Source organism: Eriocheir sinensis, chromosome 38, assembly GCF_024679095.1.
Source record: "Eriocheir sinensis breed Jianghai 21 chromosome 38, ASM2467909v1, whole genome shotgun sequence".
Classification (NCBI taxonomy): domain Eukaryota; kingdom Metazoa; phylum Arthropoda; class Malacostraca; order Decapoda; family Varunidae; genus Eriocheir; species Eriocheir sinensis.
Window position 1 is genome coordinate 6,050,031 of NC_066546.1, and position 26,519 is coordinate 6,076,549.

General features: G+C 43.5%; 3 protein-coding genes across 4 annotated transcripts in view; 2 read left to right on the forward strand and 1 right to left on the reverse strand.

Annotated features, from left to right (window-relative positions):
* LOC127008577 (neurofilament heavy polypeptide-like) overlaps positions 1-13,138 on the reverse strand; it is a 48,745-nt gene extending 35,607 nt beyond the window's left edge. The window contains exon 1 of one of the 2 annotated variants that reach the window (XM_050880781.1): positions 12,865-13,138. The gene's annotated coding sequence lies outside the window, so the exon portion shown is untranslated. Of the gene's footprint in view, positions 1-9,120; positions 9,258-12,864 lie in introns of those variants that run through there. The other variant, XM_050880778.1, reaches the window with a different exon arrangement.
* LOC127008798 (cilia- and flagella-associated protein 251-like) lies at positions 6,802-9,903 on the forward strand. The gene is made up of 5 exons (XM_050881198.1): positions 6,802-7,646; positions 8,033-8,149; positions 8,686-8,901; positions 9,127-9,364; positions 9,779-9,903. Exons 1-5 carry the CDS (start codon positions 7,311-7,313, stop codon positions 9,901-9,903), a joined length of 1,032 nt encoding a protein of 343 aa, XP_050737155.1. The 5' UTR covers positions 6,802-7,310.
* A 1,812-nt stretch (positions 13,139-14,950) lies between the features above and the next one.
* On the forward strand, positions 14,951-23,113 carry LOC127008585 (uncharacterized). Its single transcript, XM_050880799.1, has 6 exons — positions 14,951-15,134; positions 16,510-16,701; positions 17,204-17,347; positions 21,286-21,378; positions 21,718-21,905; positions 22,470-23,113. Exons 1-6 carry the CDS (start codon positions 14,958-14,960, stop codon positions 22,615-22,617), a joined length of 942 nt encoding a protein of 313 aa, XP_050736756.1. The 5' UTR covers positions 14,951-14,957; the 3' UTR covers positions 22,618-23,113.
* The last annotated feature ends 3,406 nt before the right edge of the window (positions 23,114-26,519 follow it).

Below are 26,519 nucleotides of genomic sequence, written 5' to 3' on the forward strand. Positions count from 1 at the left end.
CTAACAGCCAAATCACAGCTACTCGTCTTTTTTCCTATCGCCAACTCTTAATAAATACTGAATGAATACTTTTAAACTAAATAAAACTGATAAATTCTAAATGCTGTTAGCAAATACTGAAAACTAACACTTCTGAACTAACGAACACCGGCCCACAATCCAGTACGGTAAGTTTGTAAGCTCCTCAACCAAACACAAAATACAACGCAAATTCATTGTATAGTGCTCGGCGTTGATATGAAGAGAGGGAAACTTTAGAAAACCACACAGGCAGTCTCTTTAGTGTCTGGTATTGAGTAGAGGTAACGGATCATTGTGGAGAATACAGTTTGATGTGGGCGATTACAATGACTCTGTGTTGGACTGTGGAACTGGCCTATAGTACCGTAACATTATATACATAGGCAAGAGTAATACTTCAAATACAATGAATAGGTCTGGTATCAAACACTCACATTACACTCACGTTACACATATCGGTAAACCAGGATGCGAAAATTAGTAATATTTCACTTGATTTAAGAAATATGACGACATACGAGAGAGAGAGAGAGAGAGAGAGAGAGAGAGAGAGAGAGAGAGAGAGAGAGAGACGGTAACCAAGGCAACAGTGACGCGGTGTTAGTAGTGGTGGTGATGGTGACGGAGGTGGTGTATTCTCTCAAACACAAACAAACCGTCATATTTCTCCTTCGTGGCGCAACAGAAGCAAGAAAGGAACCGAACTAGCGAGGATATAACACTTAAGTTGGTTCGCGTATAACATTATAAAGGCCTAATCACAGCAGCTCGTATTTCTCATCAACTCTAAACTGGCCTCCTCCTCCTTTGCAGCCTCATGTAACTGCTTCTATTTCTTTACTTTTCATTTACTAACAGCCACATTTCAATCTACTTCTTAACTCTTATTTACTAACAGCCAAATCATAGCCACGTCTTTTTCCTATCGACAACTCTTAATAAATACTGAATACTGTTAAACTAAATAAAACTAATAAAGACTAAATACTGTTAACAAATACTGAAAACTAACACTTCTGAACTAACGAACGCCGGCCCAAAAATGAAATAAAATAGCAAACCAAGTCACAATTGTAAATGAATACTAAATAAATACTGGTAATCTCAACAAACTCGATAAATACTAAATACTGAAGTGTTAACTAATACTGAAAATTAACACTTCTAACTGACGAACGCCGTCCCAAAAATGGAATAAAAACGCCAAAGTAGCTGCAAAACTGTTATTAATTACTGAATAAATACTGTTAAAACCTCTTCCAGCCTCCCATCTCCCTCCAGCAGCGATATATGTAACCAAAATCAACTAAGCCCAACCTACTAAAAATTTAAGTTTCTTCTACACTATAAACTACTTCGTCCACTTCCAAATTAGTCGTTTAAACAATCACACTATACAATAACCATATCGATTTTCTTCAATCCTCATCCATTTCCAAGTCAGTCAATAACCAAAATAAAAAAAATCAACCTTGTTCAATCTTCATCCATTTCCGTCTATTTCTTAACTCTTCTCATTTACTAACAGCCAAATTTCTATCTACTTCTTTATTCTTCTCACATATCACAGTCACTCGTATGTCCTGACGCCTCTAAACTCTGTCTGCCTTCCTTCCCCTCATCATGTACCTGTTTGTATTTCTTTACTTTTCTCATTTACTAACAGCCAAATCACAGTCACTCGTATGTCCTAACGCCTCTAAACTCTGTCTGCCTTCCTTTCCCTCATCATGTACCTGTTTATATTTCTTTACTTTTCTCATTTACTAACAGCCAAATCACAGTCACTCGTATTTCCTAACGCCTCTAAACTCTTTCTGCCTTCCTTCCCCTCATCATGTACCTGTTTATATTTCTTTACTTTTCTCATTTACTTACAGCCAAATCACAGTCACTCGTATATCCTAACGCCTCTAAACTCTTTCTGCCTTCCTTTCCCTCATCATGTACCTGTTTATATTTCTTTACTTTTCTCATTTACTTACAGCCAAATCACAGTCACTCGTATATCCTAACGCCTCTAAACTCTTTCTGCCTTCCTTTCCCTCATCGTGTACCTGTTTGTATTTCTTTACACTTTTCTCATTTACTAACAGCCAAATCACAGTCACTCGTATATCCTAACGCCTCTAAACTCTTTCTGCCTTCCTTTCCCTCATCATGTACCTGTTTATATTTCTTTACTTTTCTCATTTACTTACAGCCAAATCAGTCACTCGTATTTCCTATCAACTCTAAACTCTTCCTGCCTTCCATCTCTCTCCGCAGCATTATGTAACGGGTTCTATCTATTTCTTGACGCTTCTCATTTACTTACAGCCAAATCACAGTCATTCGTATTTGCTATCACCACCCCTAAACTCTACCTGTCTTCCTCCGCAGCATCATGTAACTGTTTCTATCCACTCCCACGCAGGACTCTGAACCCCCAACTCTGAGCATTTCTGAGGATGAGCATGGCCGGGGACGGGGAGGTGGAGGGGGCGCTGTCCCCCTACCAGGAGCTAAAAACAGATGTGGACCGCCTCTGTGAGCAGGTTAGAGAGAGAGAGAGAGAGAGAGAGAGAGAGAGAGAGAGAGAGAGAGAGAGAGAGAGAGAGAGAGAGAGAGAGACAGACAAACAGACAGACAGACAGACAGACAGAAGGATAAATAGATAGATAAACAGAGAGAGAGAGAGAGAGAGAGAGAGAGAGAGAGAGAGAGAGAGAGAGAGAGAGAGAGAGAGAGAGCACTGGCCTCTCACTTACTAAGGAATCTCGTATACGCGTTCATTTTACTTGTCATTTTTCTTCCATTTTCTCTCTTAATTCGCTTTCGGTAACATTTTTTCCCTCATTATTAACCTCACGTTTTGTCCCTCGTTGAGACACCCCGCTCTGTTCTTTCTATTTTTGTCTTTTTTCTTTTTTTCTGTTTATTTCTCACTCACTCTTCGCTATCAACACAACCGCTGACACACGTACTACATCTCTCTCTCTCTCTCTCTCTCTCTCTCTCTCTCTCTCTCTCTCTCTCTATGTCACAAATTCGCTTTTTTTCACTAGTTTCTTATTTTCTCTCTTTTCTCTAAGCATGCCTACCACATTACGTTTTCTTCATCAGCAACTCACCCTCGATCTTGTCACGTTCTTTCTATTCTTTTTTTTTTTTTTATCTATTTGTTACCCCCATTAGATGAAAAAAAAAATATTCACACGTTTCTTCCATTACTAAGCTATTTTGCCTTCCTCCTTCAATTCATACGTTTTCCTCTTCTTTCATTCTCAAATAACCACATTTGTACTTTATTTGTGTTCTTGTTGTTCAACGCATTTTATCTTATCCATTCTACAACATTTAACCTTCATCTATACTATACATTATTTCGTCCATTTCCAAATCAATAAAAAAATCACTATACAATAACCAAAATCAACTTTGCCCAACCTACTATAAATTTAAGTTTCTTCTGCACTATAAACTACTTCGTCCACTTCCTAATCAGTCGTTTAAACAATCACACTATACAATAACCAAATCAACCTTCTTCAATCCTCATCCATTTCCAAGTCAGTCAATAACCAAACTAAAGAAAAAAAAATCAACCTTGTTCAATCTTCATCCATTCCCAAATTAATCAACCACCAAGCAAACTGTACACTAACCGAATTAACCAATCAACCCTGTCAAGCCCTCTCTGCCTATGTCCCCGCGCTGTCTCGTCCCTACTATAGCTGGAGACGTTGCTGGGAGAGAACAGCGCCCTGGACCCCTCCCAGCAGCTGCCGGTGACCGAATTCACCCTGAACCCGAGGCGTCTGGCGGCCCTCCAAGAGAAGCTGGTGAACATGTACGTAAGAGAGAGAGAGAGAGAGAGAGAGAGAGAGAGAGAGAGAGAGGTGGGTAGTAATAGTAATGTAGTAGTAGTAGTAGTAGTAGTAGTAGTAGTAGTAGTAGTAGTAGTAGTAGTAGTAGTAGTAGTAGTAAGATTAGGAGGAGGAGGAGGAGGAGGAGGGGAGAGAGAGAGAGAGAGAGAGAGAGAGAGAGAGAGAGAGAGAGAGACTTTGTGTTAGTAATATTATATACTGAATAATACTTTCTTGAATCCTAAGTTGGAGATCAGCAACTTTCTTTCATACTTTCTTTCTTGCTTGCTTTCTGAAGGGAGCTGAGCGTGGTGCGAGGCGTGGAGAGGAGTCGCCTGGAGAAGCTACTGCAGTGTCACCACCTAAAGGAAGCCTCGTGGGATAACATGATAGTGAAGGCGCGCTCCCTGTCCGTAAGTCTGATCATGGCCGTATTCTTAAACATTTCTGCGCTCAAGTACACATATTTGACAAGGCTTTCCTAGGGTATATGGGTATTTCCAGGGGTACTTTTATGACCCTGGTGGTAGTTTGACCCTTATTCTGTACCATGAACCTAAAAAAAGACTTAGAACCAGACTGATTTTCCTATTGGCCTCTAGAGCCGGAAGCGTCTGAAAATACCGACGTGAAGGTCCTTATTATCAAACGTCTCGGGCTCTCGTTACGACTATTTTAAAAGGCCACAGAGAAGATTAACCGGGTTTTGATGAGTGTTTTTCCGTTCAAGATGCAGCAGTCGTGTAAAACTATCACTAGGATCACCAGGCAGGTACACCTCAGGACACCTCCCAAAATTGACCTCTCTTTTTGGCCACTCCTTTGACCTCTATTCAGGAGCAGTAAGTAGAGGGCTTTTTTTTATAATATTTTTTTTACGCCCTTGAACTGTCTCCTTAGCTGTAATTAATAATAAAGAAAAGCAGTCCAGGAAAAGCCAAGCAACTTCTACGAGAGGCTTTTCAAACAGGCATATCTCCTTTGTGGTCTTTGGAACAGTTGATGTGAGAGCCAGTTAATGGTCTGAGGATATGGACTTATTTAACTTCATCAACCATTATCATTAGACCACCGCAAAACAATTAAAGGCCTTTCCCAACGTTCTCCACCTCTCTGTTACTGTGCTCCATCCTGCTTTATTAAACGCTCTGATTGAATTTCTCCGCCTGGTTCTCTGTCTGCCGTGATTTCTACAATTTCTAGGTTGACTCGTCTTATCAATTCTTTCGGGGATTGTTTATGATTTCTGTAACGTTCTGAAGGGTGACTGGGTGTGTGATAGTCAGTTACAGTGTTACAGGTGGTGGGGGTAATTTCATGATGCAAAAATAATAAAATGTTACATGATTTATATAAGTCCTCAAGTCTTACAGGAGGAAGGAGGGGGGTGGGGAGGGTGAATATTTTATAGTATCCCTTTGATATGTTCGTTTTCAAGACGGTATTAGAAGAAAATGGTTTACAGGAGTGACCACTTTACATTTACTACTACTACTACTACTACTACTACTACTACTACTACTACTACTACAACAACTACTACTACTACTGCTGCTGCTGCTACTATTACTACTTCTTTCAGTGTATCTGCGGTGACGTGAAGGTCCGGAACTACGCAATAGCTGCCCCAAGCCCTGGGACGTGGTCGGCGGTGTTGGACGTGGTGGTTGGCAGGTGAAGAACACGCAAAAGTGATTGTAGTAGTAGCAGAAGTAGTAGTAGTAGTAGTAGTAGTAGTAGTAGTAGTAGTAGTAGTAGTAGTAGTGGTGGTGGTAACAGTACTAGTAGAAGGTTGATAGCACAAAAACAGCAGTAGTGGTAGGTAACATCAAGCAGGGGACGAGGAGGAAGAGGAGGCGGAGTACACGGATGAGGAGGAAGAGGTATAAAGGAGCAGTAACATCCCTATCAGTAAGAGTAACATCATGAATAACAATAATACCCCCTAAAAGACAATAGCCACGTAAAGGAATTGAGATAACAACCAATAACAGGCTATAGCTATCACCTTCCCTTAAAACAACACACACACTAAAAGAAAACCATAACTTGTCACCCCACACCGTAACATCAATAACCCCGTCACAACACTCACTGTAGCCAACGACCCCGAGAGAGAAAACCAACCCTCTTATCACCTTCCTTTAAAACAACACAAAAAACAGAGGAAAACGAAGGAGTAGTATAGTATTCGGGCACCACACAACGTAGCATCAATAACCACATCACAACACTCACTGTAGCCAACGACCCCGAGAGAGAAAACCAACCCTCTTATCACCTTCCTTTAAAACAACACAAAAAACAGAGGAAAACGAAGGAGTAGTATAGTATTCGGGCACCACACAACGTAGCATCAATAACCACATCACAACACTCATTGTAGCCAACGACCCCGAGAGAGAAAACCAACCCTCGTATCACCTTCCTTTAAAACAACACAAAAAACAGAGGAAAACGAAGGAGTAGTATAGTATTCGGGCACCACACAACGTAACATCAATAACCACATCACAACACTCACTGTAGCCAACGACCCCGAGAGAGAAAAATAACCCTCGTATCACCTTCCTTTAAAACAACACAAAAAACAGAAGAAAACGATAGAGTAGTATAGTAATAGGTCACCACACACCGTAACATCAATAACCCCATCACAACATTCACTGTAGCCAACGACCCCGAGAGAGAAAACCAACCCTCGTATCACCTTCCTTTAAAACAACACAAAAAACAGAAGAAAACGATAGAGTAGTATAGTAATAGGTCACCACACACTGTAACATCAATAACCCCATCACAACATTCACAGTAGCCAACGACCCCGAGAGAGAAAAATAACCCTCGTATCACCTTCCTTTAAAACAACACAAAAAACAGAAGAAAACGAAGGAGTAGTATAGTAATAGGTCACCACACACCGTAACATCAATAACCACATCACAACATTCACTGTAGCCAACGACCCCGAGAGAAAGACAGCTCTCGTATTACCTTCCCTTACAACAACACAAAAAAACAAAAGAAAATGATAGAGTTGTAGCAGTAATAGGTCACCACACAAGGCAGCGTCAATAACCCCATCACATTCAAGTATCAAGACACCTCTCCACCCGAAACTGACCTCTCTTTTGGCCTCTCAACTATATCTACTCTCTTATATTGGGGCCGTGAATATCGGGCTCTTTTTCTTTTCTTTCTCTCTGTCTCTTTTTTTTACAACAAAGGAGACAGCTCAAGGGCACACACACAAAAAAGGAAACAATAATATAAAAAAAAGCCCGCTAATCGCTGCTCCTAATATCTGCCCTTGATCTGTTCCCTTTACTGCAAAAAAATAAACTAACAAACCGGTCACTAAGGCCAACGACCCCGAGAGAACAACAGCAACCCTCTTTCCACCCACCATGCAGACTTCGGGAGGTTGAGGCCTCGAAGAACATGGACACGCTCAGCAACATCGCAATGAAGGCAGGGGTGTGGCGGAAGTCCCTCCTACCGGGCGAAGGAAAATTACAGAGCCCGTCCACAAGGTCACTGCTCAACGGGGTCATACCGAAGGGGATCGTGGACCTCGAGAAGATTGATTTGCGCGCTTCAGCAGGCCGCGTCTCGGAGGATGTGGTGGACGAGGAGGAGGAGGGAGAAGAAGAGGAGGAGGGTGAAGTGGATGACGGGGAGCCGGTGTTAGGGGAGGAAGAGTATCGAAGGCTTCTCTACCCTCAGACGGAGCTCATCTGTAGAGGCCGCGTGGAAAAGCAACTTGTCCTGATAACGGTGAGTGTGTGTGTGTGTGTGTGTGTGTGTGTGTGTGTGTGTGTGTGTGTTGAAGATGTTGGTGTCTCCGAGTGTCGTTTTATTTTATTTATTTGTTTGTTTGTCTTTATCTTGTTTGTTTGCCTTTCTGTCTGTGTTTGTTTGTTTACCTATCTCTGTTTACCTGTGTCTGTTTGTTGACTTCTCTGTTTGTTTGTTTCTCTTTCTATGCCTGCTTGTTTACCTCTCTCTGTGTTTGTTTCTCTTTCCCTCTCTGTCTTTCCGTCATTATTTTTCTTATCTGATGTAGCGCTAACCTTACGTCCCTTACAACCCATGCTACTGCTATAAAAAAAATACTACAACTACTACTACTACTACTACTACTACTACTACCACCCCCACAGTTCCTGACGCGGCGCCTTCGTGAGTCCTTCAACAAGAGGTTCGACGCCATTCACCAGAGGAAGGAGCGAGTCATTGAGGAAATCAAGAGACTCACACGCAAGCGCTCTCAGCTAAAGGTACATAGGGTCACATTCTTAAACATTTCCGAGCACCAGCACATATATGACAAGTAGGAGTTTTGGGCAGCTCCCGGGGTAGTTTTATGACGCTGGTGGTAGTTTAACCCTTCTTCTGTACCGTGATCCTAAGAAAACGCTCATTAGACCCCGACTGATCTCTTTTTCGGCCTTTGGAAATAGTTAAGCTTTCTCTTCATTCCTCGGAAGCAATTAATGTCAGAAAATACCCGAGTTTCTCTTTATACATGGACATCGCACTACATAGTCTCTCTCTCTCTCTCTCTCTCTCTCTCTCTCTCTCTCTCTCTCTCTCTCTCTCTCTCTCTCTCTCTCTCTCTCTCTCTCTCTCTCTCTCTCTCTCTCTCTCTCTCTCTCTCTCTCTCTCTCTCTCTCTCTCTCTCTCTCTCTCTCTCTCTCTCTCTCTCAATGTAAGAGGCAGAAGCGTCTGACAATAGCGATCAATGCTTCTTTGGCTAAAACTTTCATCATCTATTTCTCTGCTTCACGATACTATTCTTGTTTTCTCTGTGTAGGAAGAACTGGTCAAGATACGAGAGGAGGAAAAGGGGGAAGGAGACTTGAGCAGAAGGCAAAGCAGGGAGGAGCACCAGCAGAAGGGGGAGGAGGACGACCTGGGTGAGAAGAAGAAGAACAACGAAGAAGAGGAGGAGGAGGAGGAGGAGGATTATGAACCGTCCTGGGAGATTGAAGAAAGACCAGAACTTATGCTGAGGGTGGAGGACTCTGAGGTGTGTGTGTGTGTGTGTGTGTGTGTGTGTGTTTGTGTGTGTGGGTGTGTGTGGGGGGTAGGGGGATAAAGACATAATAAAATAAAAAGAGGAGATAAAAAGGAGAATCAGTGACTTATTGATGGAAAAAAAAAACTAAGCACCTTTTCAAACACACACACACACACACACACACACACACACACACACACACACACAGGTAACTAATGACTTCCTTACCTGTAGATCACCTCAGACGACAACGGGGAATATGATGACGAGGCGCAGGTGTCCCCAGGTGTCCTACCCAGCCCCCTGCCTCCTAGCGGTCCCACGAAGCAGCAGTCTCCCCCAAGGACGCCCCCGGAGGATATCTTGGGGGATCCTACAGACTTTCTCTCAGGGGCTTGGGCTGGGACTGGGGAAGGGAGCAAGGATGACTCTCGTGCCTTCCTTGAGGTGAGTCTGAAAGGAATGACGTGTAGTAATAGTAGTAGTAGTAGTAGTAGTAGTAGTAGCAGTAGTAGTAGTAGTAGTAGTAGTAGTAGTAGTAGTAGTAGTAGTAGTAGTAGTAGTAGTAGTAGTAGTAGTAGTAGTAGTAGTAGTAGTAGTAGTAGTAGTAGTGGTGGTGGTAGTATCTCTTCGTCACTCCCTGTCCCTCCTTCTTTCGCTTTCTTTCTCTCTCTTCCTCTTCTCTACTTTTTTATCCCTCCCTCTGTCTCTCTTTCATTCCATCTGTCTGTCTGTCTTCTCTAATTTACTTCTATACTTCCTTTGCCTTTCCCTCCCTCCCTCTCTCTCTTTTTCTCTCTTACTCTCCATCTTTCTTCCACTATCTGTCTGTCTACTCCTTTTCTCCTACTCTCCCTTCATCACTCTGCCTTCAACTCCTCGTCAGGCGCATCGGTCAAGACGGGAGTGGACGTGGGCGGAGGCGCGGGCGTGGCGGGAGTGGAGGGCGAGGCAGGAGCAGGAAGTGAGGGAGCGCCGGGCCCACCTCACCACCCTCGTCCTGCAGCTTGAACGGATAACACCCACGATCAAGGTGAGGCTGGGTTGTGGGGGAAGGGAGGAGGATGAGAGGAAGGAGGTGCATAGATAGGACCGAAAAGGGGTAGGTAGGAACGAAAAGTGGGTAGGTAGGAACGAAAAGTGGGTAGGTAGGAATGAAAAGTGGGTGTAGGTAGGAACGAAAAGTGGGTAGGTAGGAATGAAAAGTGGGTAGGTAGGAATGAAAAGTGGGTAGGTAGGAATGAAAAATGGGTAGGTAGGAATGAAAAGTGGGTAGGTAGCAATGAAAAGTGGGTAGGTAGGAACGAAAAGTGGGTATGTAGGAATGAAAAGTGGGTAGGTAGGAATGAAAAGTGGGTATGTAGGAATGAAAAGTGGGTAGGTAGGAACGAAAAGTGGGTATGTAGGAATGAAAAGTGGGTAGGTAGGAATGAAAAGTGGGTAGGTAGGAATGAAAAGTGGGTAAGTAGGAATGAAAAGTGGGTAGGTAGGAACGAAAAGTGGGTAGGTAGGAATGAAAAGTGGGTAGGTAGGAATGAAAAGTGGGTAGGTAGGAACGAAAAGTGGGTAGGTAGGAATGAAAAGTGGGTAGGTAGGAATGAAAAGTGGGTAGGTAGGAATGAAAAGTGGGTAGGTAGGAACGAAAAGTGGGTAAGTAGGAACGAAAAGTGGGTAGGTAGGAACGAAAAGGGGTAGGTAGGACTGAAAAGTGGGAAAGTAGGAATGAAAAGTGGGTAGGTAGGAACGAAAAGTGGGTAGGTAGGAATGAAAAGTGGGTAAGTAGGAATGAAAAGTGGGTAGGTAGGAACGAAAAGTGGGTAGGTAGGAACGAAAAGTGGGTAGGTAGGAACGAAAAGTGGGTAGGTAGGAATGAAAAGTGGGTAGGTAGGAATGAAAAGTGGGTAGGTAGGAATGAAAAGTGGGTAGGTAGGAATGAAAAGTAGGTAGGTAGGAACGAAAAGTGGGTAGGTAGGAATGAAAAGTGGGTAGGTAGGAATGAAAAGTGGGTAGGTAGGAATGAAAAGTGGGTAGGTAGGAATGAAAAGTGGGTAGGTAGGAACGAAAAGTGGGTAGGTAGGAAGAAAAGGGGTAGGTAGGAAGAAAAGTGGGTAGGTAGGAACGAAAAGTGGGTAGGTAGGAACGAAAAGTGGGTAAGTAGGAAGAAAAGGGGTAGGTAGGAACGAAAAGTGGGTAGGTAGGAACGAAAAGTGGGTAAGTAGGAAGAAAAGGGGTAGGTAGGAACGAAAAGTGGGTAGGTAGGAACGAAAAGTGGGTAGGTAGGAACGAAAAGTGGGTAGGTAGGAACGAAAAGTGGGTAGGTAGGAACGAAAAGTGGGTAGGTAGGAAGAAAAGGGGTAGGTAGGAACGAAAAGTGGGTAAGTAGGAACGAAAAGTGGGTAGGTAGGAACGAAAAGTGGGTAAGTAGGAACGAAAAGTGGGTAAGTAGGAACGAAAAGTGGGTAGGTAGGAACGAAAAGTGGGTAAGTAGGAAGAAAAGGGGTAGGTAGGAACGAAAAGTGGGTAGGTAGGAAGAAAAGGGGTAGGTAGGAAGAAAAGGGGTAGGTAGGAACGAAAAGTGGGTAGGTAGGAACGAAAAGTGGGTAGGTAGGAAGAAAAGGGGTAGGTAGGAACGAAAAGTGGGTAGGTAGGAACGAAAAGTGGGTAAGTAGGAAGAAAAGGGTAGGTAGGAAGAATGGGGTAGGTAGGAACGAAAAGTGGGTAGGTAGGAACGAAAAGTGGGTAGGTAGGAAGAAAAGGGGTAGGTAGGAAGAAAAGTGGGTAGGTAGGAACGAAAAGTGGGTAGGTAGGAATGAAAAGTGGGTAGGTAGGAACGAAAAGTGGGTAGGTAGGAATGAAAAGTGGGTAGGTAGGAATGAAAAGTGGGTAGGCTATGAAGGAAATAAAGACGGCGCGAAAAAAAAAAAAAACATCACAAGCAAGACATTAAAGAAACGAAAACCACAACGAAACGGAAAATGGAAACTACGAAAAAATACTGGAGCCAAAATAAATAAATAAATAAATAAATAAATAAAAAAATAAAAAAATACGAACGAAAAACAAATATAGAAGTAACCCCCCCCCCAAAAAAAATAAAAAAATAAAAATCTACGAAAACAACAAGACATAAGAAAAACAAAAACAATGAAAAAAAATAATACCACGAAACACAACAACACTACCGGACCGAAAAACAGCTAAAATAACCCCCAAACAAGACACACAAAAAGGAGAAACAAAAACAAAACAAAAAAACGAAAACACTAAACAAAACCCCACTATCAGAACCCTACCAAAACAACCCTAATGAGCACCTCGTCCCCCCTCCCCCTTCAGAGCCTTCTTCAGGAGTTCGACGGGCAGGTGATGGCGCTGGTGGACTCCCGGGTGGCCACAGACGAAGCCCTTATGCTGTACCAGGTGGTGGAGTCGAGCTTGCACCGACGACTCGCCCGCCAAGATATCCTGAACGACACTCTCAAGGGCTTACAGGAACAACGACAGCAAGTGAGATAGATAGATAGATAGAAAGACATATTGATATACAGAAAGTCTTGATCCGTTCCCTTCTCTCTTTTACTCGAATATTCACTAAATTTCCTCTATGAATGACACTCTGAACGGTTTACAAGAAGAACGACAGTAAGATAGATATATAGATAGACAGACAGATAGAGAAATAGATAGTAGACTTGATCCCTTTCCTTTTCTCTCTCTCTCTTACTCGAATATTCACAAAACTTCCTCTATGAATGACGCTTTGAACGGTTTACAAGAAGAACGACAGTAAGATAGATAGATAGATAGATAGACAGACAGACAGATAGATATAAATAGATAGTCTTGATCCCTTTTCTCTTTTCTTTCTCTCATTCGGATCTTCACTAAATTTCACAATACGACACTAGGTGAGATAGATAGATACATAGACAGACAGATAGATAGATATACAGTAAAATTCTTCATCCTTACCTTCCTTCCTTTTGTTCTGTCCTTTCTTCCTCGCTTCCTTGCTTTCTTTCTTTCCTTTCTTTTTGTCCCTCCTTTCTCGCTCCCTCCTGTGCGTCACTCTTCTTTCCTTCCTTCCTTTCTTTCTTTCCTTTCTTTTTGTCCCTTCTTTCTCGCCCCCTCCTCTGCGTCACTCTTCCTTCCTTCCTTCCTTTCTTCCTCGCTTCCTTCCTTGCTTCCTCCTATTCTTTCTTCCTTTCTTCGTTGCTATCCTCCTTCCTTCCTCTATTTTCACAGGTGGAGGAGAAGGTCAAACACGCACTGGCAGAGGAGGCGAACACGAAGCGAGAGGAAGGGCGCGCCAAGGCCAAACTGGAGCGCCTGCATGAACAGCTGAAGGAGGAGGAGGTGGTGTTACGAAGGGCTCTCATCAACCTCCCTATAGACCAGTACAACCACCTGCTGGCGCTCTACAGGTGTGTGTGTGTGTGTGTGTGTGTGTGTGTGTGTGTGTGTGAGTCAGAGGTGAACTTGCTGTAACTTGATTCTTTAGTGTTATTCAACTTATGCACGTTAATCTCTTCTCTCCCTTTCTCTCTCTCTCTCTCTCTCTCTCTCTCTCTCTCTCTCTCTCTCTCTCTCTCTCTCTCTCTCTCTCTCTCTCTCTCTCTCTCTCTCTCTCTCTCACCTACATTCTTCTTCTTCTTGTTCTTCTTCTTTTCTCCTTCTTCTTGTTCTTCTTCCTCTTCTTCTTCTTGTGTCTCATCTTCCTTAGCAAGCGGATACCTGGTGGAGTGAGACACCTAGATCTTCCGACAGGTAAGGGGTGGGAGGGGGGGTACTCCGGGACCTCCACCCCCCTCCACCACCCCCACACCCCCTCCTCCTCCTCCCCCTTCAGTCCCTCCAGGAATAGGACAGTCTCTCCAGCCACTCCGGAGGTAAGAGAGAGAGAGAGAGAGAGAGAGAGAGAGAGAGAGAGAGAGAGAGAGAGAGAGAGAGAGAGAAATCCCTATTGTTAACATCCTATTTTTAAACACGCAAACTCTCTCTTTTGTGTAGCTTCCTATGAAAATAAACAAACAAACAAACAAACAATAGAAGTCCAGGTTAATTACTTCTGACAATACACCTTAATCTACCTGGTCTTCTGTTTACCTGTCTATCTATCTGTGTCTGTCTGTCTATTGCTAATTTACCTGTTTTTTCCTCACATCACCATTTACAGACATAGTTTTTTGTTCATATAATTTAATATTAACTCAATTATCCTATCTATCTGTGTTTCTTTATATTTACTAGTCTATGTTTGTATGTATGTGTGTATGTATGTATGTATGTATGTATGTATGTATGTTTGGTTTATATGTATTCATCTCTAAACCTATCAATCTCTCTCTCTCTCTCTCTCTCTCTCTCTCTCTCTCTCTCTCTCTCTCTCTCTCTCTCTCTCTCTCTCTCTCTCTCTCTCTCTCTCTCTCTCTCTCTCTCTCTCTCTGTCTGTCTTCCTGTCTGTCTGTCTCTCTCTCTCTCTCTCTCTCTCTCTCTCTCTCTCTCTCTCTGCTTATCTAACTGTCTGCCTACCTGTATATCTTTCTATGGAGATGTTATTTTCTTCTTTTTCTTCGCCACTCTACAGAAGCTTGTGCCGAGTCGTAGGGGCAGCGTGCGACCCTCCCGGCCCCCCAGCAGCGCCTCCCACAGTGACGATTTCAGGTTAGGACGAGAACGCATTTTGTTTTCTTTTCCCTTCTCCATGTTCTTCTGTTCTTCATGTACTTTCTTTCTTCTTTCATTCATTTTTGTACTTCGTCCTTCTGTTCTTTTTCTTCTTCCTCCTTCCTGCCTTTATTATTCTTTTCTTCCTTCTTTGTTCTTTTTTTTCTTTTCTCTCTTCCTTGTTCACTTATTCTTCATCCCTTTTCTTCTTCCTTCCTTCATTCATTCATTTTTCACCCTCGTCCTTATCTGTTCTTTTTTTCTTTATCCTCTTCTTCGTTCTCCTCCTCCTTCTTCCTCCCTTCACTCTTGTTTTTCTCCCTTCTACATTCCTTTATTTTTTCTATTCCCTCCTCTTCCTCCTCCTCCTTCCCTTCTGCAGGTCGACGGAGGAGTCCATGCCGGAGGGACTGGCGGGTGGGAACAGAACGTGGCGCCTCTTCCTCCGCCATCGCCGCCGCCGCCACGAGGTGTTGGACGAGCAGGACGATGCCACAGCGAAGAGAGCCGCAGCGTCAGCCCACCTGCAGGCCATGGACACGCGCAGGACACAGCTTCTGCAGGAGGCGAAGAAGGTGGGTGGGTGGGCGGGTGGATGGGAGAGGGAGGAGGGGACGGAAGGAAGGTAGAAGGAAGAAAAAAAGGAAGATAGGGGGGAAGGAAGGGATGGAAGGAAGGAAAGAAGGAAGGAAAGGAAGCAGAAAAGAAGACGGTGAAGGAAAGAAGGAAGGAAGAAAAGAAGGTATGTGTGTGTAAGAGGGAAAAAAGGAAGGAAAGAAGGAAGGAAGGAAGGAAGGAAGGAAGGAAAGAAGGAAGACATGTTTGGGTAGGAGAGGAAGAGAGGGATGGAAGGAAGGAAAGAAGGAAGGAAAGAATGTAGAAAAGACGGTGTGTGAGGGTATGAGGGGAAGGGAGGGATGGAAGGAAGGAAAGAAGGAAGGAAAGAATGTAGAAAAGACGGTATGTGAGGGTATGAGGGTAAGGGAGGGAGGGAAGGAAGGCAGGAAGAGGAAAAAATGAATGAATGAATGAATGAAGGAAGGAAGGAAAGAAAGAAGAAAAGAAGGAAAATATGTATGGGTAGGAGTGGAGGGGAGAGAAGAAGGAAAAAAAGGAGGAAAAAACGAAGGAAGAAAAGAAGAAAATATGGGTGGATAATACAGGAAGGGGAGGGATGGAAGGAAGGAAAAAAGGAAGGATGACAGGACGGAAAGAAGGAAGGAAAGTAGGAAGAAGAAAGATATATTCATGGATTAATTCTCTATATTGCCTAATTTCTTATCATTTACCTTTATTTTTTATGTTTCTCATCCTTTGATTCTCCTCCTTGCATGAACTACTCTTTCATATTCCTTCTTACCGTCATTTATTTTCCGTTTTCTCTTTCTCATTCTCTCATCCTTCCCATTTTCCCTTTTGCTTTTCGATTTTTCTTTCCCATTCTCTCTCATCCTTCCCGTTTTTCCTCTTGAATTCCGTTTTCTTTTTCCTATTCCTTCTCATCCTTCCCGTTTTTCCTCTTGAATTCCGTTTTCTTTTTCCTATTCCTTCTCATCCTTCTCGTTTTTCCTCTTGAATTCCGTTTTCTTTTTCCTATTCCTTCTCATCCTTCTCGTTTTCCCTCTTGCCTTCCGTTTTCTCTTTCCCATTCCCTCTCATCCTTCCCATTTTCTCTTTCCCATTCTCTCTCATCCTTCCCATTTTCTCTTTCCCATTCTCTCTCATCCTTCCCATTTTCCCTCTTGGCCTCCGTTTTCTCTTTCCCATTCTCTCATCCTTCCCATTTTTCCTCTTGCCTCCCGTTTTCTCTTTCCCATTCTCTCTCATCCTTCCCGTTTTTTATCTTGCCTTCCGTTTTCTCTTTCCTCTTATTCTTCCCATTTTCCCTTTTGGCCTCCGTTTTCTCCTTCCCATTCTCACCCTTCCCATTTTCCTTACCCTCCGAGGCAGCTGGACGGGGAGGTAGCGGAAACCACGGAGGAGCTGCGGCTGGTGGACGAGGACGCTGAGATGGTGCTGGTGCTGCGGGGGCGCCAGGTAAAGGTGGATCTGCTGACGATGACGCAACACCTCACGCCGGAATTCAGCCACGCGTGTCTGGTGAAGGACGAGGAGCTGAGACGACTGGAGGCTACGGCTGAGGTGAGTGATGATGATGATGATGATGATAATAATGAGGAGGAGGATTATTATTAGTGGTAGCAGTAGTTTTGTTGAAGGTGCAAAGAACATGAATCCAGTTAATGTTGACGTAGTAGTAGTAGTAGTAGTCGTAGTAGTAGAAGTAGTAGTAGTAGTAGTAGTAGTAGTAACAATACAGACACGAATATTACAGTAACAACGCCAAGAATTTATAACATTTACAAAACAATAAAAAAAAACACATACACGATATCTTTCTTTTGCAACAAACACAAAGATCTTCTCAACCCCACTTATTTTTCCCTTTATTCCTTGTCCTTCCTTTACTTTCCACTCCTTACCTAACCCTTTCAACACCCACTAATAAAAACACAACATTCCTTACCTTCATTATCTCATTACGGGTTCAAATTCATGTTCCAGCAATACTATTTAATCTTACTTCCCTGACGCTAAGATGGTGTTGATGTGATGCCATTATAACATCTTCGTCTATTTTCAGAAGTGCATCGAGAGTGAGGGGAAGGAGGGGGGCGGGGTGGAGGGCGAGGGGGAGGAGGTGGAGATGCTTCGGACGCTCAAGGGACAGCTGGAACTTGAGGTGGCGTTGGCGAGACAAGACCTGCATCACATTAACACATTCAAGGTTAGTCTGTCCGTCTCTCTGTTTCTGTCTCCTTCTCTCTCTATGTTATTTCACTGTGTCCGTCTGCAGGTCTGTCTCTCTCTTTCTATGTTATCTCACTTAATATTGTTACTTATATACACCTATGAATCATGTGTAACTTCTAAACCCTTTACTTCCATCAACACTATCACCTCTACTGTTACTAATGCATCTAACCTCTCCACTGTTACTACCGTTACTGTTTCATCTCTAACAACTCTCCCATTCTCAGTGTTACCAATTCACCATTAATACTTTTGCTCTTACCTCACTAATGAATCTCTACGTCTTTTCTATTAACTATTTCAGTTATTCCCTCAGATAAATGTAGTTGCTGCCTCGTTGCACCGCTCTTAAAAATAATATATTTCTTTTTTTTTCAGTTTCTGCCAATAGCGCTGGTAGGCTCTCTTGGACGATCCCAGCCCGTTAATGGCGCAGGCGAATTTTTTTTACAGTGGCTGCCGTGATAGTGTCCGTGACTCTTGCTTGGCCCCGGTGCTCCTGCTGAACAAATTCGCTGAAATTAGGGTTGATTGAAGATATGAGTATCATGCGGGTAACCTTCCGCCACTCAGCGATGGTTGAAAACTGTAAGCGTGCATCGGTGGCTCTCGAAGCTAAGTCCTCGAACTCACCACGCCCAAACACTGACCATTCGACCAGCGCCTCCCGCCTCTTGTTACTGTGAGACTAACGTTGAGGCGCCACACACCCATTCCTTCACTTAAATCTCACAACGCGTTTAGCCCAAAGGTCTTAATTTTCGTTCCCCGATTGGACGAAATGACGTTTGTTTGCGGCACAAGACAGCGTACAGACTGACACACTAACGACAACACTGCTGAGAGAGAGAGAGAGAGAGAGAGAGAGAGAGAGAGAGAGAGAGAGAGAGAGAGAGAGACGGGTGCTTCGACTGGCTCTTCGCCAGGCGGGCACACCGCAGCCCCCCCGACGACCTCGGCTCTTTCGTCGAGGACACCAAACACGCGGGCGCCCAGGACGAGGCAGGCGAACAGCTGAGCCTCGTCTGCCTGAAGAACACAGCTCAGCCTCTCCCTGTGGTGGAGGAGGAGCTCCCCTCCGACACCCGGGATGCTGACGGGGTGGTGGGGAAGGGAGGAGAGGAGGGCAATGGCAGGAGGCCTCAAACCCTCATCATCACTATCCACTTGGTCAAGAGAGAAAAGGTCAGCAAGCCAGTGGATGAAACAGTCGCAGGAAGAGACTGGACCCAGAAGGAGAGCCGTGGCAAGAGGGCTGATACTCTGACAATTACTCTGCTCCTTGTCAAGAGAGAAAAGATAAAGGAGGTGTACGAGGAGCTCCCCTCCGAGCACCGAGGCACTGCTGGGCACGCTCCTTCCAGCATAAGCAAGGCCGTCACCGAGGCACCAAAGAAGCTCCTCAAAAGTAGCTTCAAAAAGCAGGATGAAGCTCAAAACCCCGCCAAGAAAATGGTCAGGTTCAACTTCCAAAACCTGAACACTTTCGTTAAAGATCGAGAACTGTACTGTGGCTACGACTTCTTCAAGTACGGCTTCCCTCTCTCCATGATTCGTTCTGGGCTGCAAAACCTAAAGGAAAGAACAGTGAAGCCACAGAAAGAGCCACCAAAGGAAGCAGTAAACAAACTGCCAGAGCCTCAGAAAACAGCAACAGAGGAAGCAACAGATTCAGACAACACAAACACTGAGCCACACCATCTCACAGGGATCCTCAAGAAAGAAAAGACGGCCAGCACCGCTCATAAATGTCTCCGCTTTAACTTCCAGAACCTGAACACTTTCGTCAAGGATCGTGAACTGCACTGTGGCTACGACTACTTCAAGTATGGCGTGCCGCTCTCCAGCATTCGTTCTGAGTTGCAAAAGCCAGTGAAGCCACAGGAAGGGCCAGTACAGGACGCAGAAAACAAACACAATACACTACACCAGCAAACAGTTGGAGCAGCTGGCTGTACACCAATGAATACCACTACTGAAGGGAAGTCTCCTAAAGGTATCCTTAAGAAAGAAAAGATGCCACGGTCCACCTGTCCAAAACACGTGCGCTTCAATCTTGGTAACCTCCGCGCTCCTGTTAAGGATCGTGAGCTGTACCGTGGCCACGGCTACTTCAGATACGCCGCGCCGCTCCAAGCCAGTCAGCCTCCCAACTTTACCTCGAGGCCTCACCACCAGCCCGTTAGATCCGCCTCCAACTCGCTGCTTGGCGCACCTCGGCACCTCGGGAGGCCGACACAGCGGACCAACGACTCCTTCCAGCAAAACAGTGGCCGGAATGCTGCACACAACCACACCAACAGCCGCCACTCACAGCACCGCCAGCACAACTCCAGCAGCCACGTCTCGCCCAGATACGAAACAAGGTATTTCTGCGGACAGGCAAATCCAGGCACCAACTCCCGCAGCAGAAGTCGTGTCAAGAGAGGCGCCGAGCCGAGTGATGGCGATGTTCTGTGAGCACCGGGCGAGTACACAGAGTCATGATCAAACTCAAATGTTTAGCGACGTACAGTTGACGTACATTCCGGGTGCATTTCTCATTACCCGCTGAATAGTAACTATCGTCGACTGGTGATAACAGTGCCTGAGGAGTGCCAAGAAGCACCACAAATTAACACACTGCGAGGAACGGCTCGCCAGCTGACTAAATCACCATGCAGAGGAACACATCCCATGGAACGCTGGCACTTTCTACGGAACAAATTGCTCAAGAGTGTCGCATCTATGGGGAGTGTTTGGATGCATGTGTGTGCTTACATTTCTGATCTTATATTTCAAATGAAAAAATAGAAAATATTGTCTTACAAAAAACCTTAGGCAGGGACAGAAGAGTCGTGTTGTTCTTCAGAACAAGAAACGTTAAGGGGCTCCCGTGGTCCCGTGGTAGAGTCTCGGCCTTGCGCTTCGGCGGGGTGCCTGGAGCGTATAGGTTCGAGATCATTACTGGCAAGGGGGTGAAAGGACTTGTCTAAACGACCACCTTAGCAACACTATGTCACCTGCGAATCTCTCTCTCTCTCTCTCTCTCCTATCTATTCTATCATTTCCTTCCTGCTGCTGAACGTTTTATTTCCTTCTCTTAATCTCCTCCTCCTCAATCTCCTTTTCCCCTTACAAACATCTTTCTTCTGAATCTTTTCTTTTTAACTTCCCTCAATCCTCCTCCTCCTCCTCCTCCACCTCTCGGCAGCAGCGCGGGACTTCAACGCCCAGCTCGTGCCGATTAGGCTGTCTCGCGACTCAAGCTGGCGCCCGGCTCGCATATTTATGAAAGGTTGTTAGGATTTTGTCGCGCAGAGCCTAGCCCCACCCCCTGCAGTGACGTCACGCGTTGATATCTCCTGATTGGCTGCTGCCTTCCTCCTTCCCCTCACTGCCCCCCCTCCTTGCCTCTCTCCCTCCGCCTTGCCTTGGGAGCACTAATAGCAGACACTATGCTAAGAAAGATTTATAGGAATAGTAGGGAACAAGAATTGCTAATAAAGAACAAGCTCCTTAGTTATTCATATGATAGATAGAAGCAACAACCAAACAATGCCAAAGTGATCATATACGATTACTAATGACAAGCTAACCTTCAAAGGGATTATCAGTATTACCAAGTCCCCATTAACACCTGCACTCCTAGGTATTGTCAGACGCTTCCGCCTCTCACATCAACTATTTCCCAAAGCCAAAGAGAACAGTCCCTTTCTAATGAGTAGTATTTTAGGTTCACGGTACAAAAGAAGGGTCAAACTACAACGAGGGTCATAAAACTATCCTGAAAAATGAAAGTAAAGTCTTGTAAAGTATATGTGCGTGGGCGTCGAAATTTTTAAAAATATAAACCCTACTTTGACACCTCTGCTATTGCTGTTACTAATGAATAATCTCAAGCACAGGTAACTCAGGTGTGTCTGTGAACAGGTGGGGCGGGACGTGATAGCAGCGGCGGCGGATGGTGTGGGGGAGCAGAAGGACCCATCACACCTGTACGCCTCTCTGCAGCGTCTCCAACAGGTAAGGTTACAGCAGGTGCAACGCAGGTTAATCATGTGCTCTAATAAAGGATACCTGTTCATTTATCTACCTGTAACCTAATATCTGCATCTGTTTGTCTATATAACATTCGTTACTACCCTGAATTGTCTACAGCACCTCCTCCTCCCAACTTAACCTTTACTTTACCTTGCTTTCTTTTGTAAACTTTGTTTCTCTGAGCCTTACCTTGCCTTTCCTTTGCGACCTTAACCTCCGCCCTCCCCCAAACTACCTATGTCTCCCTACCTTCGTATATACATCTCCTCCTCCTCCTCCTCACTTTACCTTACCTTTATCTACGCCCTCTGCGACCTTCAGCTCCAGGGTCACAGGGCCGAGGGGACAGCCGCCGCCCTGGGGAAGGTGGACCGAGACGTGCGCCGCTCCCGAAGGCGTGTGTCGACCCTTCAGCGCCAGGTGGACGAGCTGGCGAGGGAGATTGATGATTTACAGGCACAGGTGACCGAGGAGCAGCCCGAGGCACACCTAGCTAAACAGGAAACCCGGTGAGAGAGAGAGAGAGAGAGAGAGAGAGAGAGAGAGAGAGAGAGAGAGAGAGAGAGAGAGAGAGAGAGAGAGAGAATGGGGGGCAGGGAGAGTTTATAAGGATAACTAACTCCTAGGTGACTGCTGTTCATTTCACCACACACACACACACACACACACACACACACACACACACACACACACACTATAAACAAACATATCAAGGTATTCATCCACACACAATAAGATATGTTGACAATGCTTTCTTTTCCTGTTTTCCAGTTAAAGTCAAATTTGAATTTAAAAACAATTACCCTTTTCACTGTTTATCTATCTATCTATCTATCTATCTATCTATCTATCTATCTATCTATCTGCCTCTCCCTACACCCGAACCTATGTCTCCTCAATAAATAATCTCTGCCTATAAATCCGTCTGTCTGTCTGTCTATTTATCTACGTCTCTCTGCCTCCTTACCTACGTCTCATTTTCACCTCTTACAAATCTCATTTTTCATTCATAAAAAAAAAACAGAACAAGAGAACCGTCGCCTAACCTTCCCGTTCTCTTTCTCTCTGTGCAGGCTGCGTCGTGTGATGGCCTGCAACGAGCTATCGGCGCAGGTCAAACAACGCAGCTCGACGATACTGGACCTGCAGGGAGAACTGGACACCCTCAGACTGCGAACCTTCCCTATGCTGTCCCGACCTGCCCCTCCGTCCACCCTCTAACCTGCCTTCCATTTCCATACCTCCACCTACCATCCCCCCTTCCACATCCTTCCCTTCACTCTTTCCACTCATTTCCCATCGCCCCCTCCACACGCCCAGACTCAAAACCTTCCATATCTTGTCCCGACCTGCCCCTCCGTCCACCCTCTAACCTGCCTTCCATTTCCATACCTCCACTTCTTCGTTCATCTACCATTCCCCCTTCCACATCCTTCTCTTCCACTCCTTCACACCCTCAGACTAAAAAACTTCCATAGCTTGAACCCACCTGCCCTTCCATCCACCCTCTGATCCATTTTCTATCCCATTCCTTCCCTTCACTTCTTCCCTCATCTTCCATCACCCATTCCCACATCTTAAAATCTTCCCTATCCTGTCCCGTCCCATCCCTTTACTTACCATCTTAGCTCCCTTCCATCCCCTTCCCTCCACTCACTCCTACACTCAATTCCCATCACCCCTTCCACTCCCTTCCCTTTACTTATCTTCCACTCTCTTTCCACTTCTTCAGGTATTCCCTATTCCGTTCCGTTCCACCAATTCACCCACCTCTGAGTTCCCTTCCATCCCCTTCCCTCCACTCACTCCTACACTCATTTCCCATCACCCCTTCCACTCCCTTCCCTTTACTTATCTTCCACTCTCCCCTTCCACATCTTCAGCCCTTCCCTATTCTGTTCCGTTCCATCAATTCATCCACCTCCGAGTTCCCTTCCCTCCACTCACTCCTACACTCAATTCCCATCGCCCCTTCCACTCCCTTCCCTTTACTTATCTTCCACTCACCCCTTCCACATCTTCAGGCCTTCCCTATTCTGTTCTGTTCCACCAATTCATCCACCTCTGAGTTCCCTTCCATCCCCTTCCCTCCATTCACTCCTACGCTCATTTCTCATCACTCCTTCCACTCCCTTCCCTCCACTCACCCTCCATCACCTCCTTCCACACCCTTACACTAAAACCCTTCCTTATACTGTCCTGTCCTGCCCTTCCACCCACCATTTGATCCCTCTTCCACCAACACTCTGAGCCCCCTTCCACCTCCCTCTCTCTCTCCCCCTCCCTCCATTCTTCAGGACTTTCTTTCTTTAAACTTTCCCGTCTAGTCTCCAGGCCCTGACACTCTCCTCTTCAAACTTTTATTCTCCTCGTTTTAGTTTAAGTTTTCGGCCTCGTGACTTTTTTTTCAGCCTCCTGACAGCACGAAAATGGTCCTGAAGGTAGAGAGTGTTTTCATTTTTTTTTTTTTTTTTTTTGGTGAGTAGAATATATCAGTGAAGTGTAGAGTAGCGTGACTTTTTCTTTTTTGTGTTTGTTCCTCATGTTGACTGGCGGAATAGTGGACACGGAAGAGTTTAATAAATAATCCAATAATTGTGGAGAGGAAGTTTTTCTCTCTTTTTTTTTCTTAGTGGCGTTTGTTTATCATTGAGTTTCACAAGTAAGGAAAACAAGTGACTGACCAAACAAAGAGAGAAACGGAAAAAAAGAAAGAAAGAAGGAAGGAAAACAAATGACTGACTAAACAAAGAGAAACGAAAAAAAGAGAGAAATAAGGAAGGAAAACAAATGACTGACTAAACAAAGAGAAACGAAAAAGAGAGAGAAATAAGGAAGGAAAACAAATGACTGACTAAACAAAGAGAAACGAAAAAGAGAGAGAAATAAGGAAGGAAAACAAATGACTGACTAAACAAAGAGAAACGAACAAAAAGAAAGAAATAAGGAAGGAAAACAAATGACTGACTAAACAAAGAGAAACGAAAAAAAAGAAAGAAATAAGGAAGGAAAACAAATGACTGACTAAACAAAGAGAAACGAAAAAGAGAGAGAAATAAGGAAGGAAAACAAATGACTGACTAAACAAAGAGAAACGAAAAAGAGAGAGAAATAAGGAAGGAAAACAAATGACTGACTAAACAAAGAGAAACGAAAAAGAGAGAGAAATAAGGAAGGAAAACAAATGACTGACTAAACAAAGAGAAACGAACAAAAAGAAAGAAATAAGGAAGGAAAACAAATGACTGACTAAACAAAGAGAAACGAACAAAAAGAAAGAAATAAGGAAGGAAAACAAATGACTGACCAAACAAAGAGACGGAAAAAAATAAGTGAATAAAGGAAGGAAAACAAATGACTGACTAAACAAAGAGAAACGAAAAAAAAAGAAATAAGGAAGGAAAACAAATGACTGACCAAACAAAGAGAAACGAAAAAAAAGAAAGAAAGAAGGAAGGAAAACAAATGACTGACTAAACAAAGAGAAACGAGTAAAAAAGAAAGAAATAAGGAAGGAAAACAAATGACTGACTAAACAAAGAGAAACGAAAAAAAAAGAAATAAGGAAGGAAAACAAATGACTGACTAAACAAAGAGAAACGAAAAAAAAGAAAGAAAGAAGGAAGGAAAACAAATGACTGACTAAACAAAGAGAAACGAACAAAAAGAAAGAAAGAAGGAAGGAAAACAAATGACTGACTAAACAAAGAGAAACGAAAAAAAAGAAAGAAAGAAGGAAGGAAAACAAATGACTGACTAAACAAAGAGAAACGAGTAAAAAAGAAAGAAATAAGGAAGGAAAACAAATGACTGACTAAACAAAGAGAAACGAAAAAAAAGAAAGAAAGAAGGAAGGAAAACAAATGACTGACTAAACAAAGAGAAACGAACAAAAAGAAAGAAAGAAGGAAGGAAAACAAATGACTGACTAAACAAAAAGAAACGAAAAAAAGAGAGAAATAAGGAAGGAAAACAAATGACTGACCAAACAAAGAGACGGAAAAAAATAAGTGAATAAAGGAAGGAAAACAAATGACTGACTAAAAAAAGAGACGGAAAAAAATAAGTGAATAAAGGAAGGAAAACAAATGACTGACTAAACAAAAAGAAACGAAAAAAAAGAAAGAAATAAGGAAGGAAAACAAATGACTGACCAAACAAAGAGAAACGAAAAAAAAGAAAGAAAACAATACCTAGAGAAGTCACGCTCGCAGGTAAGGAAAATAAGTTACTGACCAAACAAAGATACAAGCAAACACATAAGAGAATGAGTAAACCACAAGCAGATGAATAAGTGAATAAAAGGAAACAAAAGCAATACCTCAGGAGTAAACAAGCCCATAGGTAGGGAAAACAAAATAAATTACTGGTGAAACAACCCCCCAAAAAACAACAACAACAACAGCCAAATGAATAAATAAATAAATGCAGAAAAAAACAATACCATGCAATACGCTGAGGAGTACTTTGCAAATTTAGCGACGCACCAGCCGAAGGAATAAAAAAGAAAGACACTAACAAAAACAGACAAAAACAAAACAAAACAAATCTAAAAACACGTAAACAAACACAAAATCCGTCCCTTAACACAACAAAATCAGGTTCAAAACAATAAGCTTGTATAAAACAGCCAAAGAAATGATAAAGAAAAGAGAAATCGAACAAAAACAAAACAAAACAAATCTAAAACACATAAATTAAAAACACAAAACAGACACAACACAACAAAAACAGGTTCAAAACAACGATAAGCATGTATAAAATAGCCAAAGAAATGATAAAGAAAAGAGAAATCGAACAAAAAACAAAAAACAAATCTAAAACACATAAATTAAAAACACAAAACAGACACAACACAACAAAAAACAGGTTCAAAACAACGACAAGCATGTATAAAATAGCCAAAGAGATGATAAAGAAAAAGAGAAATCGAACAAAAACAAAAAAAAAAAAACACATCTAAAATACATATAACCAAACACAAAACCCATCCCTTTACACAACAAAAACATGTTCAAAACAATAAACATGAATAAAATAATCGAGGGAATGAAAAAAAAGAAAAGCAAAACAAAACCAATATAAGCATGTATAAAATAATAGAAGGAATGAAAAAGAAAAGA